Below are 20,511 nucleotides of genomic sequence, written 5' to 3'. Positions count from 1 at the left end.
AAAGCAACCACGAAAAACAGTAACGCTTCCAGCTACTGCCGTGACCCGGATTCGAACCGGGGTTGCTGCGGCCACAACGCAGAGTACTAACCACTATACGATCACGGCAACTTGGGTTTCTGACTGCTTTGTTGCTGTAGTCAAATGTTCTGAGCTCAAGATAACTTGAGGGTCACATTTTTTCATTTAAATGGAAATGAAAAGCATCTGATTAAAAACAGTGAGGGCTTGTGATTTCTTTACTGAGTGAAAGTTAAGGGTTTGGATGTGTTAACAGCAGTCATGCGTGGGTTGACTCTGGAAACGAAGAACATGTGACTTTCAAGCTAAAGTTGAGAGCGAGCTAGCCAGGAGTCGAACCTAGAATCTTCTGATCCGTAGTCAGACACGTTATCCATTGCGCCACTAGCCCGACAGAGAGCCAGAGGCCTCAAACAGGAAGATATGCCTGTTTAGTTGAAAGGTTTGTCAAACAGAACGGAGGTTGGACTAAATGAAAGCAACCACGAAAAACAGTAACGCTTCCAGCTACTGCCGTGACCCGGATTCGAACCGGGGTTGCTGCGGACACAACGCAGAGTACTAACCACTATACGATCACTGCAACTTGGGTTTCTGATTGCTTTGTTGCTGTAGTCAAACGTTCTGAGCTCAAGATAACTTGAGGGTCACATTTTTTCATTTAAATGGAAATGAAAAGCATCTGATTAAAAACAGTGAGGGATTGTGATTTCTTTACTGAGTGAAAGTTAAGGGTTTGGATGTGTTAACAGAATTCATGCGTGGTTTGGCTCCTGCCGTATGTAAACATCCTTTGGTACTTAGCATGTAGTGGGTTGACTCTGGAAATGAACAACACGTGACTTTCAAGCTAAAGTTGAGAGCGAGCTAGCCAGGAGTCGAACCTAGAATCTTCTGATCCGTAGTCAGACGCTTTATCCATTGCGCCACTAGCCCGACAGAGAGCCAGGGGCCTCAAACAGGAAGGTATGCCTGTTTAGTTGAAAGGTTTGTCAAAGAGAACGGAGGTTGGACTAAATTAAAGCGACGACGAAAAACACTAACGCTTCCAGCTACTGCCGTGACCCGGATTCGAACCGGGGTTGCTGCGGCCACAACGCAGAGTACTAACCACTATACGATCACGGCAACTTGGGTTTCTGATTGCTTTGTTGCTGTAGTCAATCGTTCTGAGCTCAAGATAACTTGAGGGTCACATTTTTTCATTTAAATGGAAATGAAAAGCATCTGATTAAAAACAGTAAGGGCTTGTGATTTCTTTACTGAGTGAAAGTTAAGGGTTTGGATGTGTTAACAGCAGTCATGCATGGTTTGGCTCCTGCCGTATGTAAACATCCTTTGGTACTTAGCATGTAGTGGGTTGACTCTGGAAACGAACAACACGTGACTTTCAAGCTAAAGTTGAGAGCGAGCTAGCCAGGAGTTGAACCTAGAATCTTCTGATCCGTAGTCAGACGCGTTATCCATTGCGCCACTAGCCCAACAGAGAGCAAGAGGCCTCAAACAGGAAGGTATGCCTGTTTAGTTGAAAGGTTTGTCAAAGAGAACGGAGGTTGGACTAAATTAAAGCGACGACGAAAAACACTAACGCTTCCAGCTACTGCCGTGACCCGGATTCGAACCGGGGTTGCTGCGGCCACAACGCAGAGTACTAACCACTATACGATCACGGCAACTTGGGTTTCTGATTGCTTTGTTGCTTTAGTCAATCGTTCTGAGCTCAAGATAACTTGAGGGTCACATTTTTTCATTTAAATGGAAATGAAAAGCATCTGATTAAAAACAGTGAGGGCTTGTGATTTCTTTACTGAGTGAAAGTTAAGGGTTTGGATGTGTTAACAGCATTCATGCGTGGTTTGGCTCCTGCCGTATGTAAACATCCTTTGGTACTTAGCATGTAGTGGGTTGACTCTGGAAACGAAGAACATGTGACTTTCAAGCTAAAGTTGAGAGCAAGCTAGCCAGGAGTCGAACCTAGAATCTTCTGATCCGTAGTCAGACGCGTTATCCATTGCGCCACTAGCCCGACAGAGAGCCAGAGGCCTCAAACAGGAAGATATGCCTGTTTAGTTGAAAGGTTTGTCAAACAGAACGGAGGTTGGACTAAATGAAAGCAACCACGAAAAACACTAACGCTTCCAGCTACTGCCGTGACCCGGATTCGAACCGGGGTTGCTGCGGCCACAACGCAGAGTACTAACCACTATACGATCACGGCAACTTGGGTTTCTGACTGCTTTGTTGCTGTAGTCAAACGTTCTGAGCTCAAGATAACTTGAGGGTCACATTTTTTCATTTAAATGGAAATGAAAAGCATCTGATTAAAAACAGTGAGGGCTTGTGACTTCTTTACTGAGTGAATGTTAAGGGTTTGCATGTGTTAGGGTCAATGACGTATAAGGATTTGCAACAACTCAATTGTAAAACAATAAAAAAACAAGCATATCTAATACAGTTGTTCAAGCATTCAGAATGTTGTGTACCTGAAGATCCATATTATAAATTTGAAATTAAGTGATTTTAGTGGGGGTTTTTCAGGATTAATTGGCACTGGCCTTAAAAACAGTCCTGTGGTGCGACCATGATTCATCTTGAAATAAATTAATTTAGTTAACACGCTCCACATCTTTTTTTACAAGTTTTCAGTAATATAAAGTGTTTGGAATCAAAGTATTAGCATTTTTTTTTTTTTTTTTTTTTGTAAATGATGATCTTTTATTTATATAAGATATTTCAAGATGAATCATGGTGTACCACATGACTTTTTTTAAGGCCAGTGCCAATTAATCTTGAAAAACCCACTAAAATCACTTTGAAATTGTAATATGAATTTTCAGGTACACAACATTCTGAATGTTTGAACTACTGCATTAGATATGCTTGTTTTTATTATTCTAAAATGTAGTTGTTGAAAATCCTTATACGTCATTGACCGGTTAACAGAATTGTTTGGCTCCTGCCGTATGTAAACATCCTTTGGTACTTAGCATGTAGTGGGTTGACTCTGGAAACGAAGAACATGTGACTTTCCAGCAAGAAGTGACAGCGAGCTAGCCAGGAGTCAAACCTAGAATCTTCTGATCCATAGTTAGACGCGTTATCCATTGCACCACTAGCCCTACAGAGAATTTGAGGCTATGGAGCGTCAAGCGGGAAGGAATGCATTCAGGTCAAACATGACCTACATTTGAAATGATAGGGAAGTATTTATCAGCCTAATGTTATAGGAAGGAAATGACTGCCACTCTCTCCCCACATATACTGCCTGGAGTTTTCCACGTCGCTGAAAGTGCTGAAACATGTCTTCCTGTTGCTTGTAATGATAGGCAATGTGACAGGTATGGTGTTATTTTTTCAGCACATTAGTTAGTGCGTAGTGGGACCCTCGGAAGCACATACTTTATATATTCAACAGAAAATGTTAATCTGAGCAAACAAAAATCTGTGCGTGCTTATTTCTTCCTACACACTCTCAATTTCTGCCATGTGCATTGACATGCACCTGCACACTCGTTCTGTGTCTCCACCCTCTCAACATCTTATGTGCAGTTCTCAATTCTGCCTGAACACTTGCTAGAGTTGGCACAGCGTACATATAAAAGTAACACAAATCCAACCAGTCACAGATTGGGAGGAAGCAATCCTGATTAGCTGTTTTGCATCCAGTCAGGCTACTTCCACAAGAAGAAAGTGAGGGACCACATTTTTCACATCCATATCATTAGCTTGCAGTTTACTATAGCATATTGCTGTGTCTGCTGCTGCATTACAGCATGTAGATCAGTGAAGTGGTGTGAAACAATTGGCAGGAATATATCACTTCAAATGTTTACGTCCTAGTGAATCCTGAAGTCTAGAAAGCATTTTGATCTCAAGAGTTTTACTTTTTTTTTTTTTTTTTTTGTTATATGACCATCACATTGGCTGATACAACCGTTTAATGCATTGTATTTATTTAAAGTGCCAATTTGTTATATTTCTGTCGTGTTGCTTTTGTATGCATGTCTGTAGGAAGCAGTGAGCCTGCTGTCAGGAAGGGCGTGCATGCCACCGGGGTCAAGTGTAACTCTGGCGCAGGCAACTTTGCTGCTCAGTGACCTGAGAGGAACACAAAGTACCACACTTCTACAACTGACACAGAAACTACTACAAAAGCAGGTACACATATACAGAAGCCAACATATTTATACGCACACATAATAGATATATTGGTACCAGTCAGTATTCAAAAAGAAGTTAAAACTTACATTAACATTTAGTTCTCTTTCTCCATTTGTTTCAGCTTTCGGTTTTTGGTGAGAGTGTGGTGTTGGATGATGGAAAAAATTATTTTTCTCCTCCTGGACCAAGCAACACATACCTCCCTTACCTCCACATACTGGATGAGACCACTTTACGAATTGGTAAATAAAGAACCTTTAGTACAGTGCATTTGCCATCCATATCTAAATATCGTTAGGTTTTTTAAAGGACCGATGAGTAGAATTTAGTGGCATCTAACAGTAAACGTGCAGATTACAACCAGGATTATACCCCTCGCCCTACCCAAGCATATAAGAGAACCTGCACTGCTCGCAAAACTTTCGAAAAAATGCAAAAGGTTCTCTCTAAAGCCAGTGTTTGGTTTTTCCATTTTGGCCTACAATAGATGATGGGCTCTGTGGAAGAGGACCCTATGCTCCCTATGTGGATATAAATGGATCATTGTAAGGTAACAAAAACAGAATGATTCTTATTTCCATGGGATTATACACTCATTTAAACATAATTATGAATATTATATTTCATTTCTGCTAAGTCTGTTCCACTAGATGCCCTTAAATTCTACACACTGCACCTTTTAAGCCTAAAAAGCACTGAATTTAGCTCCCTTAAAAGACCTCTCATATTTAATTCACAAAGGCCTTGAATGTTTTTTTCTTGCCTGTCATAGCCAATTACATTATTTTTCAATTTTATACATCGATTAAATACAGGTGAGACTGGTGTGACAATGGTTATGCATGCAGGGAACTGCGCAGTTTTTGGAGCTTAATGGATTATTTTGTACTTAATCAAGTACAAAACCTTAATCAGGTCCGGGTCCTTTTAATTGTTAAGTTTTAGATTTATTTTATATACAGCTGGGAAATAATGTGAAATAAATATAAATCAATTGCCGTACTTAATAAATAATTCCTATTGACCCTCCTGTTCATTTTTTGACCAGTATGACTGTGAAACAGGTATTAAATTGTATTCTATGTAGTACTAAAAAGGTCTTTAAAAGTCTTAAATCAAATGCTGAACACTGAGCTCGTTATTTATTAATCTGACAATTATTTACTCAGTTATGTGAATAATTTCCTGTAAAATGTAACAGAAGTCATATTTTCCCAGAGCCCAATATGATATCTTCACATTCCTTGTTGTCTGAAAAAAAAGAAATTACAAAACAATTAATCAACAATCAGAAATGTTGCTGATGAACTTTCTGTCAATTTATTCATTTAATAAATGGCTAATTGGCTCTGCTTTGTGCTTAGAAAAGCAGTTTCTCAGCTCTAAACTGTTTGCAGTGCTTTCATGCAAACTCAATATCAAGTTCTTATCACATTAGTCTGTCTTGCACTCTTTCTGCAGGTCGCATCCTGGATCTCAGTGCCATGGAAACGCTCGTCCCTGCCCAATCATCACAATCCACTTCCAGGCAGCATTTACTCCAGTCCAGCCAGATTGAGAGAGACTCTCAGGCACCAATTCCCTTGCTAAGCAACTCAAGCACCTCCAGTCCTACAAGTCCTCCATGCTCAGCTGCTTTGAGATAGCTAGAATATAATGACACCTATACTATATTGCACACTCTTGTCCTGTGTCTACTGAGAGATATGCAGTAAAGGTTTAGACTCACTCTCTCAGTCAAGGGAATAAAAAAGTGTGTCTAAACTTTTGACTGGTACTGTAGCTGGATGCTGAAGTGAATACGTGGCCACATGCATGTGTCTTTGTCTCTGCTCCTGAGGTTTTTGATTTGTGGGTGCAATTAAACTTTTCATGATGAACTTAGTTAACAGGCTATTACAATGGCTAATAGACTGAACAGTGTCAATGTACTGTAGGATGTATATGTTATGGGTATTTTCAGGTACTACACATTCTCATGATCTAGAAGTGAAAATGATGATGTTGATTATTTATATGTATATGTATGTAGTTTTTTATCTTCACATTCTTCATTCCCCAATCTCATCATATGCTTCCTGCAACATAGCACTAAATGGAGATAAAAAAGTTGGAGTTGGGAAAAACTGTTGGAGTTGGGAATAAACAACTAGTTAGATACCTCTTGAACTGCAGGGCACAGTGGCCTTTTACCCGTATCATCCATGGCATCTTTAATTTATATATTTTCAAGTAGAATCAAATCTAGTGATCCACAATATAAAATAATCTCAACTGATACACTTATGAATAAACAGCTCTGTGAACATACTGTTGTTCTTGAACAGAGGAGGAAACAAGAAAAAAACATGATTATGATAGATATATTACATATAACTATGTTATGCTCACGAGTAAAATATACATGGTGTTTTTGTTAAAGACCAAAAAATAAATTTAAATGGAAACTGATTTTGTGGGTATTGACATTGTACAGTGAAGCCCAGACAAGATCAGAAATGTTTGCACTATGCTTTAAATGACACCTAATGCCATATTCAAATAATATTAACCCTCACTAAATTCACTGTTGCCTATAATGGTGGACTTTAAGATTATTATTACATCTTCAAAGAATCAGAAAACATTTTTTTTAAATGGGGTTCAGTGGCTATCCAGTGTTAATCCTTTTGTTAAAGGACCCATGAAAACCAGGTCAGGATAATCTTGATGGGGCCTCATTTTTGTTTACTTTAAGAGGACAGATTATAGCTGAATAAGATTGCTGAAATAGATTTTTCTTTCCATAATCTTTCCTCTTGTTCATATGAACCATTGTTTAGCGCATACATCAGTGATCTTCCATCAGTGTGATGGTGTGGAGAGCCTTATGTATGCAGACGGCATGGTCTTACAGCATATGCACAGAGATAGTGAGAAAGATACGGAAGAAGCTGCTGCCAAATTGTCATTAACAATGGAAAAAGTTGTTATGTGGCTCAGCTACTCATGTCTTACTCTGAATATTGAGAGAAAACAGTGACCATGTCGTTTTGAATAAACAAAAAGGATTTTTCAAAACATTTTAGAGGTGGGCAAAACAAAAATGTTGAGTTTAAATACTATTTTCTCCAGTGAAGTAAAAAAATATGGATGTAATATTTGTATTTGTATTCAGCTGTATTTCGTACATGGTCCCTAATATAAAAATTATAATACATTCATTAAACTAAACTAAACCCACTTAAACATGTAAGTGATGGGAGCCAAAATACACAGCAGGCCTTCTGTGCAAAAATGGTTCAAAGGAGTCAAGTAGTGCCAAAGTATCTTTTTACTATACTTCTCAACAAGAAAACACTGTCCAAACACAGGGGACATTTGATGCTAATAAGAAAGTAAATGTGGCAGATATCCACTTGATAGAGCTAACTCAGACTGCTGAAGCCTCACATAAGCGTTTAAATGCATTTTTGCACAAAATGACAGCGTGGACACACAGTATTTTGTCCTCCATCACTTATATTTGAAGGGGACCTTTAAACAGTCAGTATGAACAGGAGGGATGATTACAGCGAGAAGAAGCCAGGCACTCTGAATGGAGACATTACTTGTCATACATCCCCCAGTTTGTCATCTGTTGTTGTGAAAAGTGAACCGGAAGTGTTGTATGCTGCTGCGGTGCAGTGACTTGACTCCGGTGTCCCCAGCAGACATAACGGTAGCATCCGTTGATTGACGTCCCGTGGAGTACCGCAGTATTTCAGTAACGGAGGAGTCTGTCCGTTGTTTCAGGCGAGCAGTGTGAGAGGCGATGAAGCTTTTCGAGTCAAAAGATGATCGCCTCACTTTCTAGAGGAAGTTTGCTGGATGAAGTTCTGCATGGAGGCTTTAACGAGGTAACGATTACCAGCGTTACAAGTGTTAACGGTTGTTAGGTCCGCTGTATTTTAGCAGGCGGAAGATAGTTAAAAGTGCTAACCAGCTGGTAGACAAGGAAACACTATAAACCTTACTATTGTAGATGATAACAACACTTTTTGTATTGCCTTTTTATCCAACTATTGTTAACGTTATATTTGCTATTATATCGCTAACGTTAAAATGTAGTTTGGACAAAATAACAATAACCTGATATGATTTCTAACTTGCTTTTGTTAACGCTAGCAATAACATTGAGGGTAATGGTTTTCAGCTAGCTTTTATATGAGTTTAAAAAGGTATACATAAGCCAAACATATTGAACTTAAAGCGAAATAGTGTGTGTTGTGTTCAGCGTTGGGTCAGTTCATTGTATTGTATCCCAGACGACCGGCTGTCACGTGACTGAAAGGGACCGGTGAAAGGTGGAGTGAAGCGTGTGAAAAGCACGGTGTCAAGGTGGTGCTACAGCTCGAAACTCTGCTAAATTAGCGTGTATGTGCGGTCTTAATTACTAAAGTAACATTTAACTTACTAAGCAGTGGGACAGCAGGCTGACCCCGCTCCCCGCCCCTCTGTCCCAACATAATAAACAAAGGAGCTCGTTTGTTACGCCGTGGTCTCAGCCTTTTGTGTCCCCTCATGAACATGTCTTCCTTGCTCTATACTGTGGTGTTTTTTTTTGTGTCTGGGTCTGTCTGTGGTTTGTTGGATTCGTGTGTGTGTGTGTCTGCAGCAACAGCTGGCAGCCTATGTTTCCTGGGTGAACTCTCAGCTGAAGAGGAAACCAGGGCTGAACCTCATCACAGACCTCAGGCATGATCTGCAGGATGGGGTGGTGCTCACACAGCTCATAGAGATAGTTGGTAAATACACACCTTCAAATACACACAGGGTTTTGTTATTTTGGAAATGTAATAGGTTACAGATTACTAATTACCATATTTAAAATGCAATATGTTATGTAACTATTTCAGTTACTTTATCAAAGTAATGTAACTTATTACATTTGATTACTTTTGATTACTTTTCTAATTCTAATACCCTAATAAGCTGTAGGTTAAGCTGTTAGGCTAAGTGTACCCATTGAACCCACCAAAATCTGAGTTCAGGTGTTCTTCATGGATACTGACATGATTTATAAGGTAGATCATTTCTTATAAAGCAATATTTATCTCTCATTTGAAAATGTATTCATTAGTTTATGTAGATTTTGGAAATAAAATAAAGATATTTTTATGAAAAAAGTCAAAAGTCTGGCATGGGCTTAATTGGTACTGTCACACCATTTAAGCCCATGTGTGCTCCAAATAAGGTCCATGTCATGATTTATTTACAAAATATAAAAATATATTGATTCCAAATAGTTAACAACAACTATATATGTATTCAGTAACATGGTACATATTAAAAATTGAGGGGAAAAAAACTCCTCCTGAGCAAAATCTTAAAGGTCTGACTTCAGATGTATCTCTCTTTGTAATCATCAATATTTTCATAAGTAACTGTAATTTAATTACACATTTCTTCTCAGTAACTGTAACAGATTACTGTTACATTCATTTTGTAACTAAACAATGTAACACTGTTAAATGTTACTAGTTACTCCACAACACTGAATACACATACATAAATGCCTCAGACACAGTGCAAGGTTTTGTGTCCACATGGCTATAGCCTGATGTAATAAATGTGGAGGGCAAACAAGGGAAAAGGTTTAATTAGTTTTAATTTTTGTGTGTCAACAATTTTTATTTACATGCTTGTGAGTGACATTTCAATTCTAGGTGAAGACAATTTGAGATAGTTTGTCTTTTAAAATTGTGTCACTAATGAAAAAATAAACAAACATTAAACTTCACAATGTTTGATTTCAGACTTTGGTAGAAACACTCTCAGGTGTGTCCATGCATTTCTATAAGTAGTATATAAATTCAAAATATTATATATATATATACCTAAAAAATGCCCTCAGATACCCACAATATATAAGTTTGTAATGTAATGCAGGGTACCTAAACATGTGCCCTGACTGTTCACAGATTAAGCTTCTTTACAACCAAAAAGTTCCAGGAACTGTGAAAACAGAAGAGCTCATCTCAAGAATTAAACTGGGAACTAGTTTAATTCTTTTGTGGTAACTGTGGTAATTCAGTTTGTGGTAATCCACCATAAGGATTCATCGTAAGAACTGTAAGTGAGATCAGTAGTGAGATCATCAGCCTAAAATGAAATAATGGCAGATGACATATTGTGGGGTTCTGCATTTTTACCCTATTTTATACTTAACGGTATAGTTATTTGACCCCCATGCTGCAGTTTGAACAAACAAACTAAACTAACCAATTACACCCTTGTGACTTTTCTTAAAAACTCAGATTACTACAGTATGGGATTAATTTGGAAATATCACATTACTCATCATTTCACCTGATTGTTTTTTTTGGCGCAGATTATATTGTTTCATCATTGTTGGAAGAAAATCAATGAACGGATCAGTACCACCCAATCTGTTTTATAAATTTTTTTTTTCTCCATCAAAACTCCTTCAAATTGGCAGCTGAGGAAGTGCTTGAAGGAGTGTACGTGTCTCCACAAAGCAAAGAGGAAAGCAGGAAGAATGTGGAGCAAGTCTTACAGTTCATTTCCTCCAGGCACATACGCATGCCGCACATATCCGCTAGAGGTAAACAAAAAAGTGTTTCGTTTGCTCTCTTTCTCTTCCTTTCGAGAGCAGGTGTTCCTAATATTTTCTGTTGCTAATCCTATGTTGTACTCTGACTATTTTATCAACCCTTAAAGCTTTTAGCACATATCAGTGTTTACGTTGTAGCGTACATATTTCTTCATTGTAAGGAAAAAACTATCATGTGCATGACAGATTTATTCTCAGTAGATTCTGTGCTATCTATAAAAATCCCTCCAGCTATTTCACTTATATCAGACTTATTTATTAGACTGCTTTCTTTGGATTTCATGTCACTATTGTACATTGTAAATGTTCTACATGTTTAATTCATTACTGAGAACCATGTGTTTCTTCTTCAGATATTGTGGATGGGAATCTGAAATCTGTTATGAGGATCATTCTGGCGCTGGCTGCCCACTTCAAACCCTCAGCCAATCACAGGGCTGCTTCTGCAAATGGGAGGGGCTTGACACAAGGCTCTTCCAGCCACAACCCTCTCTCCACTGTTGCACTAGCACAAGGTGCAGCTGCTGCACTGGCGTCAGCACGACATGACGCCTCACAGCCTGCAAGTGCCACACGCATCCACAGGTATGCTTTCCGCAAATAATCATAATAGACTGTTAATATAACCGTACACATACACACAAACCCATATCAGTAACTTTCTTTAACACCCAAATGTTTTCTAACAGCAACCATTTATCAGATGCAAGTACAGTCTTTGCTGGTCTCTGCTGGACAAACACACATTTATAAAATACAAACTCAACTGCTGAGATCGAGGTCATCGCTGTGTATCTACTATCAAAACTGTATGCAAGTCCTTATTTCTACATACATATAATCTGCTCATCTTTCAGTGGCTGGGGGTTGGATGCGGACAAGAGTGTGTGTGTTCGTGCACTGGTTGAGCAGTATGAGAAAGGATCTCCAGAGGAGCAGGACAGTCTAAAATTGAGCAGGTAATCTGCTTTTATTTAAGTTGAAGTTTCTCAAAATAATTAAATAATCATGCCACGACTCCTTTAATGTAGCAGTGAGAATCCAAACTCGTCCGCAGCAACTGTGCTTGTTGTAGCTGTGTGCTGTGAGACTCATCAGCCCATGATGTATGTATAGCATACATAATCTATTTTGTTTTGTGTTCGTCTCTGCATTTTTAGTGTAATAATAGCCAGGTGGGATTCAGGTGGAGATCATATCTTCAGCAGAAAAGTGGATGACAAAGTGCTCTTGAATGTAACATGCGATCAGCGATCCTTAAAATATCAAATTTTTCGCCGGATCGGACATGATTGCAAGTTTTGGTGAGTTTTGGGGCACGTTTAGGCTGTCAAAAAGGCGTTTGTTTTATAGGAACTATAATAATAATCAGGACAGATACAATAGGGCCTCGCACTGGTCAGTGCTCGGGCCCTAAATAGAAACCTACCTGCTGAAGGACGAGGATAGCACTCATTCCCTGATTCACTCATATAATATCAAAAAACCAGTTGAGGTGGAACTTACACACTTAATACAATAGGTTTTGCAGGGCTGTGATAATAGGCTAACTATCTTCTATTATTATAAATAAACTAAAGTATGTTGATGTGAATGAAAGGAGAAATATAAAATGTAATTGACTTGCCTTTTCTGGCCTAAATTCATGAAAGAGTGCCTAAAGATAAGTGGTATAAATTGTTGCTATTTATACTTTACGATTAAGACAATTCATTTCAGTCTTTGTACAGATTTTTGCCAGTGGTTAATTTTATGCAACTTCTTTGGTTATCTGCCATCTTTAACACCTAATTTTCCACAGCTGGGGAACAGTGGACTGCATTCTTTGGTTTCTGTGTGTGCGTGTGTGTTCACGCACATGTCACTGCCTGACGGAGCACATGACTTCTGTTTTATTTCTCGCGAAATTCACCCTGCCGTGTGTGTGTGTGTGTGTGTGTGTGTGTGTGTGTGTGGCAGATGATTGAGAAAAGAAATAATCAGTCTTTATCTTCTCCAATCACATGTCTGGCTTAACGTTATGTTGTGGTTTTCTGTTTGACCTTCCGTGTGTGAGTGTGTGTGTGTGTGTGTGTGTGTGTGTGTATGTTTTTTTTTAAATGTGAGTGCAGACGTGTGTGTGTGTGTATTTGCACTGATAGCAAGAAAAAGGCATGCATTGATTATTCATAGAATGAAAATGTAGTGAAGATGTTTGCAGACAGATTTCAATAAAACCTGCAGTGACTCGATGCGGCCTCGACGTATGTGGTATTATCAAGAGAGATGGTAATCAGGAACTGTGCTGGTTGCCATGGTGACGCTAAGATACAGTAGCTGGAGGGAGAGGGGCGGGTTGTGTCAGAGTGAGGAAAATCAAAAACTGTCTTGAGTTTGTTGAGATGCTGATGCCAGAGAGCTACATGCAGGGTGAAACTCAGTTTTCTTTGGAAGTATTATGCACACCTGTAGCCCACTATGGGGGGGACGCAGATTAAATGGTAAGACCAGACTCAGCAGTAGTGTGTGTGTGTGTGTGTATTCCTGTGCAAGTGTGTGTGTGAGTCTGCTTCTTTTACTGTATTCATTACAATTTTACAGTGTTGGAGACTGTAGATGAAGTGTGGAGTCTGTATACATTTGTTGTTTGTAAGTGCTTTAATTTCATGCAGAGATTTAGGAAAAAGGGGTTCTCTTGGCAAGTTAGGATTTGAGAAATGATGTTTTGTTCTTATGTGTTGCTTCTGTCCCAAAAACAAAACGAGCAGTGAAAAGACACTCTGTGTGTGTGTAACAGTTTCCATTTAGTGGCACATTTCAGTGACAGTTTTACTCAGTTTGTTACTTACACACCACAGAAAGTGTATTTTACTACTAGAAATATATTACAACAAATTTGATCCAGGTGAAAGTAGTATGTAATAGCAACATATTGTATTTGCACTTCATGTTTGTGTGTGTTTTACATACGCACAACCCCATGCTTCTCTGGAATAAATCGATTAATCAGTGTTTTGTACTCCTCGAGCCTCAGCTCAGTCAGTCCGCTGTCATCTCCAAGAGCTCCGCCCAGCATCCACTCAGACAGACAGCAGGAAGATCGCCAACAACAGGAGAGCAGTGGTGAGTTCTGTCCGCACGCCGTTTGATGAGTAAACCTTGAGTTTTATCGTATGATATTTGTGTAACTTGTTTTTTTGTGTCTGCATGTAGCCGAGTCATCTCATGGTATAGTGGAGACAGCTTGGGAGGACTCTGTCAGTGAAACTTTGGAGAAGGAGGTGCAGGAGACACGTAAAATGGTTTCTGCTCTACAGGTACATGCATAATACGGTTTAAGTTTGATTCTGATGATAATTGTGTAATCTTGTTGTTGTTGTTTTTTTGTCAGAATTACTTTTTGGTGGTTTCAGTATTGAAGTTTGAGTGCTGCTGAATGTAGCATCCACATTTTCTTATATTGTGCCATTAGGTCCCATTTGTCTTTGCAGCAAAGGAGACGTGGGATGTAAAGCTGGGAAATTGACAAAAAACACCAGTACCGACATTGTAGCTCACTGAGTGATATAATTGTACTCAAGTTTGGCTAAGGTTGTGTTCAGGTGCTTTTGCAGCCTGGATAATACTACAGGGGTAAATAAAATATACTATTACACCACTGAGAGAGACTGGGGTTACATTCCTGGCAGTACTGTTTTCTGGCTTGACTGAGCCAGAACCTACTCTGTAGTGTTTTTGGATGGGAAGCTGATGCAACACACTGTATACAAGCTTATTGAACGCCCTGCTTATGTTTAATCATGTTGCTGCTTCTTCACTCCAAAGTACAAACTGGTGTCACATGTTGTGCCCTTTGTGTTTTAAGGCTCTGCTGCTGCATGGTTCACTGCCTGAGGATGAGCAGGATGTTTCATTAACTTTGGAACAAGGCAACACTGAACAGCAACTGGTAATAGTCTCTCCTTTCATCTTTATATTTTTTAATCCAGATTTTTATTTTTCCAATGTTGATATTCATTTTCTGTCTGCTCTCTCTCTATATTTTTGTGTCACTCTCTTCTTTGCTCTGTTTCACCAGCTCTTTGTATCCAACACAGATCACGTTTCTTTTTCTTAACTGTGGGTATGTGTGTTTGTGCGTGCTTATGTGTGTGTCAGAGGGCGACACGGGTATCAGTTTCTCTGCTTTTCTCAGTCCATTGTACTTCTCACACATCTCTTTTTTTTTCTCGCTCTCTCTCTCTCCAGGTTGTCATTCGCAGTCGTTTGGACCAGAGTATGGAGGAGGCTCAGGAGCTGAAGGTATTTTTTGTTTTGTTTTAAAGCTTTATAGAATATATTGTCAAATTGCTGGTAGAATAAAGTTTTGGGATGCACACTGGTTAGTATTTAATTCAGTCTGTTGCTTACTCTTTGGTTTAGAGGGAACTGTTGCACTGTAAGCAGGAGATGAGAAACCTGCAGGGAGTCAAGGTAAGACTCAGCCAGACCTTATTACTGAGTTGAATATCATTGTCATTTTGTAGTATTGTAGTCAAGTTTCTGGCTAAGGTATTGACTGGGACCTATTTTCTTCAGGAGGCCCAGCAGCAGAGGCTCTGTACTCAGGAGGCATCGATACTGCAGATGAAGCAAGAACTTCTCAGAGCCAGCATGACCAAGGATGAACTCAACAACCAGAAGGTACGAAACACATGAATGTTTGAAATCAAGTAAAAATCTCAAATGAAAGTCAATTTTATTAATGTGAGAGGAAAATCTTCAGAACACTATGTATATAATGGAAATGTGCAAAATGTGTTGTGCTGTAGGCAGAGCTGCAGTGGAAGCTGGAGGAGTGTACCAGGCTGTGGGGTGAAGGCAAGGTAACAATGCCTTCTCTTTTAATGGTCTACTGTAATTTAGTAAATACAGCAACTTTAAATCTGTTTATTGAGTTTGAACAAAAAAAAAAAAAAGAACTCTACCTTTTCTTTCCTTCATGTGTTGGTGCAGAAGGAAATAGGACAGAAGGACAGACTACTGCAGCAACTGAAACACAAGCTTGAGGAAAGCCAAAAACAGCAGGTATGTTAGCCGGCTCAATGGTATGTGTGAATATATGAAACAAAAAGTTAATAAATGACACATAATTAAACCAATACATTTAAAAAGCCCTTTACAGTTTTTTATTAGCATGTTAATACCAAAACTTACTTTGACACAAGAGAATATGCCTAAAGCACAAGTGTTAATTCCTCCTTCACTTAAAAATTCAATAATTTTGTAATTTTGAAAGCCTGATGCATCAGCAAGATATATTTCATACAACAGTCAGCATCTAGTTGGTTTATATTAGTGTTGGTTTTCATGTCTGATTGTGTCTCCTTGGCAGAGTGAATTGCAAAAAGAGGTGGAGCATAAAAACAACATGTTGCATGAGCTAATGAACCGAGATCTGCAACAGGTAGTCGTGTTTCTATAATAAATACCATCTTTCAGTTTCAGGTTTCATGTTCAGTCTGCAACAGGCAATTCATATGAAGAGGTACCTTGCATAGTTGATCCTTTTTTTCTTTTTTCAGATTTCCACTGGCACAGAAAACAATGGATATTCTCACTCAGGAAATCCAGCTTCCTCTGTGTCAAGTGTAAGTTTTATTACAAGTGTAACTAGTAGAACAGTAGAGCTACCATTTCTAACTTTCCAGAATAATAAATGAAACCAAATTGCCTATGATTGGACATTTGTGAGCTGTAAATAATCTGTACACAGTTGCTTTCAAAAATACAGTATTTGTAGGCCATAACATGGGACAGAACATGATTGTTGTCTGTGCCAATCATACACAAAATCTACCTCTGCAGAACATTGTTTTATGTTCAACAAGCACTCAGCTGTTAAAATGTGTTTTTTGTGTTGGTGCTCTGTTTACAGGCAGAGGAGGTTCAGCTCCTCAGAGATGCACTCAGGAGTTTGAGGAACAACTTCAGAGACCACGACCCACAGCACCATACACTGGACACCCTGGAGCAGGGCATTGTGTCACTCATAGACAGATTGCATGTTTTACATGCACACCGGGTAAGCAAAACAAGCATAAACACACCTGAGTCTAAAATACTGTTTTGTTTTTGTTCAAACTGAACACATAACCAGCAACCTTAATGTTTAGGCTCTTTTGTGGATAAACAGCCAAATCTGTGTGGTGTCACATGAACTGTTGGTTGAGGCTGCTGTGTTACCAAGATCATTCTTCAGGCTATGACAAAGATTGAATTAATAACTGCTGACTTGTTTAATAATTGGCTGAGGGCAACTTTAAAATCAGATTTGACTCTATAATCACATTTTAAACAGTAATTAAACCATTAAATCTTCTTAGATAAATCTTCTTAGATAGCGTTAACTTGTGACTAAGTTAGTGTAGAGATCTAAAATCACAAGGGACTGTGTGAAACATGACATGAAAAGGTTTTGTAATAATCAAACTTAACATTTATCCAAATATTGCAGGGAAGAGGAAGATCTCCAAGACGCAAAAGTCAGCACACTGATTCTGACTCGTGGCCAAGTAAGTGATTACAACGTGTACCCCTCAACTACACGTTTACACATACACAGAATATTTATGTATTTACTTACTATATTTCTGTTGTTCATCACAGAGGTTTCTCAACCCCACAGCAGTTCAGCTGCCTCCACTAAAATCCTTTATTTCACCGGAAAATCCCCAACACCTTCCATGATCAATATACCGAAGAGGTTTGTGTGTGTGTGTGTGTGTGTGTGTGTGTGTGTGTGTGTGTGTGTGTGTGTGTGTGTGTGTGTGTGTGTGTGAGACACTACATTGAGGTACTTTTTCTCTGAAACATTTATTGTTACACGTTACAAAAGTAAATTTGGCCACAGACCTTATTGGTTGCCAGTCAGCAGTGATGCTCATCATACCAACACATGATTTTAGGTTAATTTAAGGCCGAAGGTAGATAATAGAATACAAAATAAATACAATATCATATTTTTTTGACTCTCTTTGTACATGTAATGCAGGCTGGGCGAAGTGACTCTCAAAGATGTTAAGGCAGCTGTGGCTCGAGAGGGAAACTACAGGTACCACTTCAAGGCCCTGGACCCTGAGTTTGGCACTGTGAAAGAAGAGGTAAGAGAAGGCTTGGGAAGACTTCCATGTGGATAATGAATACTGTTATAATATACTGTAAGAGAAGAGAGGAGTTGTAATACGTCCTGATGTCTGTGAGCAGGTGTTCATGGATGGAGCGATTGTTCCTGGCTGGGAAGGTAAAATAGTGGCCTGGGTAGAGGAGGATCGTGGTGAGGAAAGGTAACAAGTTGATTCTGTATCTTTCTGTTTATTCTCTGCCTACCTGACTCTCAGTGGTAATAAGCATATTGTTGTTTTATGTCTTAGGCCATTGTAGGTTAGCAGAGGAGTCAGAACCATTTTTTGTTTTTGCTCCTGATCCCAGAAGCACATCAGTACAGTTGTTCAGACCAGAGGAACAAGTGGACACTTACTGAGATTTGACTTATTAGAAATATACTTGTCAGCAAGAGATTTGGATTGATCAGATGGTACTAAACCCTCCTGATAACCCTACTCACCTTGAAAACAGTGAATCTGTGACTGATGTTTGTAATATCGTAGAACTCAGTGCCTTGCAAAGGAAAGTCATTTCCATCATGTGGTTATTAGAGCCAGGCTGTAACTGTAGCATCTAAATTGGACTCAAAAGTAGCCAGAAGCATAATGTTTGATTAACAGTAGTGATGTTTCATATGTTTGTATGAGGAACTGGAAATAATTACAAAGTCATTTTCAAGTGTTGGGTATAGTTTTTCATTCCTGTGCAGCAATATTGTCTTAAAAACCAATACCACCATTTAAAATGTTAGAGATATGTATTGTCCATTGTTCTTGATTGTGAATGTAAAGTGAATATACAGTATTGTCTATAGTAGCAGTGAACAGGAAAATAATTTTGCTGGGTTAGAAAAATACCATTTCTATAATTGTATAATACAAATAATACAAGGACAGAAAATAATAGAGCAACATTATAAAACATTAACTTTGATTAGTGGTGCACAAAGTTTCTCCCATTCTGTCCAACAGCTGACAAAATACACAGATTAGATACCAGCTACTATTCATTATGTTTTATATTAGTTACATTTGATAGCAGAAAGACGGAGGATGATGGTCATGTGGAGATGTCCAAACAGAAAGGTCCATTGCAAAAAAAAACCTGAATGTATTTTAGACAAAAAGGACCCAGATTTAATTTGCTGATGCTTGGATGTTCACGTTCATGTAGAAATGAAAAAAAAGCACTGTTATTTTGTTTACTTTATGAAATTGTTTTGTACATTTGTGTAAAGTGTTTTCATCGTATCCTTAAATATTTGAAGTTTATGAGTTTTTTTGTTTGTTTAAAGAGAGGTTCTTATACAATTAGAGCGCTTCTGCTCGTGTTTTAAAGATGATGTGGATGTGAATTTGACTTGAGATTTAAAGGATGTCAGACTTTTGAGCTTTAGTAATGGACCATCCCAGTATTTATAGTTTGTGTGTGTATGTGTGTATGTGGACTCAGGATGGACCTTTGACACCTAAATATCAGAAAAACTGTAAAGCAAAAAGTGATGATGTGATGCAGTAAAATCTGTACAGGAACACAGTCTGTACTGAAAACACACTCTGGTAGAGACTGAAACTGACTATCATACACTTTTTCCTTCACTGTGCTTCAATCTTCCCATTGGGATCAATGTGTTTGCCTTCTCTAACAAGCCAATAGAAATATGCATCAGTCTTATTTTTAACTAAGACCTGTGTGAATGCCATAACTGCCTGAACTGTAAAATGTACAATGTACTGGTGAGATGGTTATTTTCCTTTAGAATATGTTTGCCGATTTTTATTTTTTTTACAAACTATGTTTAAAAAAATAAAAATAAAGAATGGCTTTTGTTGATTGCTCAAAAAGACTGAAATTGTGAAATAAAAACTGAGGTTTGTTTTAAAAAAGTGTAATTGTTGCAGGTTTTATTTGGGGTTGTAGAGAGGACAGGGAGGAGCCGCTGAGGTGATGGTTAGTCTTCTTGACTACATAAATCAGGGTTACTAATAAATGGCTAAGGATAGTTTTTTAGTTTCATACTTGTATTTCATCTGTTGTCACAATAGAACAATGCTATACATTTGAAGTTAACTTTGTTGGTAAAATGACACATCTGAACCACTCCAGGGCTAAAACATGAACACGTCTTTGTTTAGAAACTATATGTATATGCTCAATGTCTTTAAAGAAGCAGCCTTTTCACCACTGAGGGGTTTTTGTTTTTGAAAGCAAATTACTGGCCATTTAATCAGGAAGGAGACACTGATATAGTATGATACAGTTTGTTGTAAGATTTCATGTTCCATTCTATTTAAATGTGGGTTGCTATAATTTAACAGGTTATGCTGTAAATTATATTGGTGTTTTAAATGCCCCATTAGAAACACACATTAAATACCATGAATGGGCAGAGGGGGCTGAAACATGACAATGGCTGGTGTAAAATGCATCTGTGGTGAGGCAGAAACAGTCACTCATATTTTGAAAGAAGCCTCGCACATCATTCATTGAAAATCAGCTATTTTCTCCATCGCGTTGGACTCCACATAAGGATTTAACTCTACAGATGACCTGTGGAGGGCAGCAACACGACTGTGCTGCGTCTCGTCTGCTGTAAATTTCATCAGAAG

At 38.5% G+C, this 20,511-nt stretch overlaps 2 protein-coding genes and 7 non-coding genes across 9 annotated transcripts in view; 2 read left to right on the top strand and 7 right to left on the bottom strand.

Moving 5' to 3' along the window:
• LOC133994419 (cilia- and flagella-associated protein 54-like) overlaps nucleotides 1-5,828 on the top strand; it is a 67,448-nt gene extending 61,620 nt beyond the window's left edge. Inside the window, exons 55-57 of the mRNA XM_062433670.1 lie at nucleotides 4,033-4,179; nucleotides 4,304-4,424; nucleotides 5,644-5,828. Of these exons, the coding sequence (XP_062289654.1) occupies nucleotides 4,033-4,179; nucleotides 4,304-4,424; nucleotides 5,644-5,828 (453 nt within the window). The remainder of the gene's footprint in view (nucleotides 1-4,032; nucleotides 4,180-4,303; nucleotides 4,425-5,643) is intronic.
• On the bottom strand, nucleotides 37-108 carry trnah-gug (transfer RNA histidin (anticodon GUG)). Its single transcript has one exon. It is a non-coding gene; the product is annotated as a tRNA-His (tRNA).
• On the bottom strand, nucleotides 340-412 carry trnar-acg (transfer RNA arginine (anticodon ACG)). The gene has a single exon. It is a non-coding gene; the product is annotated as a tRNA-Arg (tRNA).
• On the bottom strand, nucleotides 1,078-1,149 carry trnah-gug (transfer RNA histidin (anticodon GUG)). The gene has a single exon. It is a non-coding gene; the product is annotated as a tRNA-His (tRNA).
• On the bottom strand, nucleotides 1,430-1,502 carry trnar-acg (transfer RNA arginine (anticodon ACG)). The gene has a single exon. It is a non-coding gene; the product is annotated as a tRNA-Arg (tRNA).
• Nucleotides 1,623-1,694, bottom strand: trnah-gug (transfer RNA histidin (anticodon GUG)). The gene has a single exon. It is a non-coding gene; the product is annotated as a tRNA-His (tRNA).
• On the bottom strand, nucleotides 1,975-2,047 carry trnar-acg (transfer RNA arginine (anticodon ACG)). Its single transcript has one exon. It is a non-coding gene; the product is annotated as a tRNA-Arg (tRNA).
• On the bottom strand, nucleotides 2,168-2,239 carry trnah-gug (transfer RNA histidin (anticodon GUG)). Its single transcript has one exon. It is a non-coding gene; the product is annotated as a tRNA-His (tRNA).
• A 2,118-nt stretch (nucleotides 5,829-7,946) lies between the features above and the next one.
• On the top strand, nucleotides 7,947-19,773 carry LOC133993787 (dixin-like). The gene is made up of 21 exons (XM_062432867.1): nucleotides 7,947-8,060; nucleotides 8,819-8,948; nucleotides 10,643-10,768; nucleotides 11,131-11,362; nucleotides 11,635-11,736; nucleotides 13,785-13,879; nucleotides 13,970-14,073; nucleotides 14,622-14,705; nucleotides 15,005-15,058; nucleotides 15,179-15,229; nucleotides 15,335-15,439; nucleotides 15,568-15,621; nucleotides 15,752-15,823; nucleotides 16,131-16,202; nucleotides 16,321-16,386; nucleotides 16,674-16,820; nucleotides 17,253-17,310; nucleotides 17,405-17,501; nucleotides 17,790-17,898; nucleotides 18,002-18,081; nucleotides 18,169-19,773. The coding sequence occupies exons 1-21, from the start codon at nucleotides 7,998-8,000 to the stop codon at nucleotides 18,176-18,178; spliced, it is 1,911 nt and encodes a 636-aa protein (XP_062288851.1). The 5' UTR covers nucleotides 7,947-7,997; the 3' UTR covers nucleotides 18,179-19,773.
• Nucleotides 19,774-20,511: the final 738 nt, after the last annotated feature.

Source organism: Scomber scombrus, chromosome 14, assembly GCF_963691925.1.
Source record: "Scomber scombrus chromosome 14, fScoSco1.1, whole genome shotgun sequence".
Taxonomy (NCBI): Eukaryota; Metazoa; Chordata; class Actinopteri; order Scombriformes; family Scombridae; genus Scomber; species Scomber scombrus.
The sequence above is the reverse complement of the archived record's forward strand: the minus strand, read 5'-3'. Positions and strand labels throughout refer to the sequence as shown.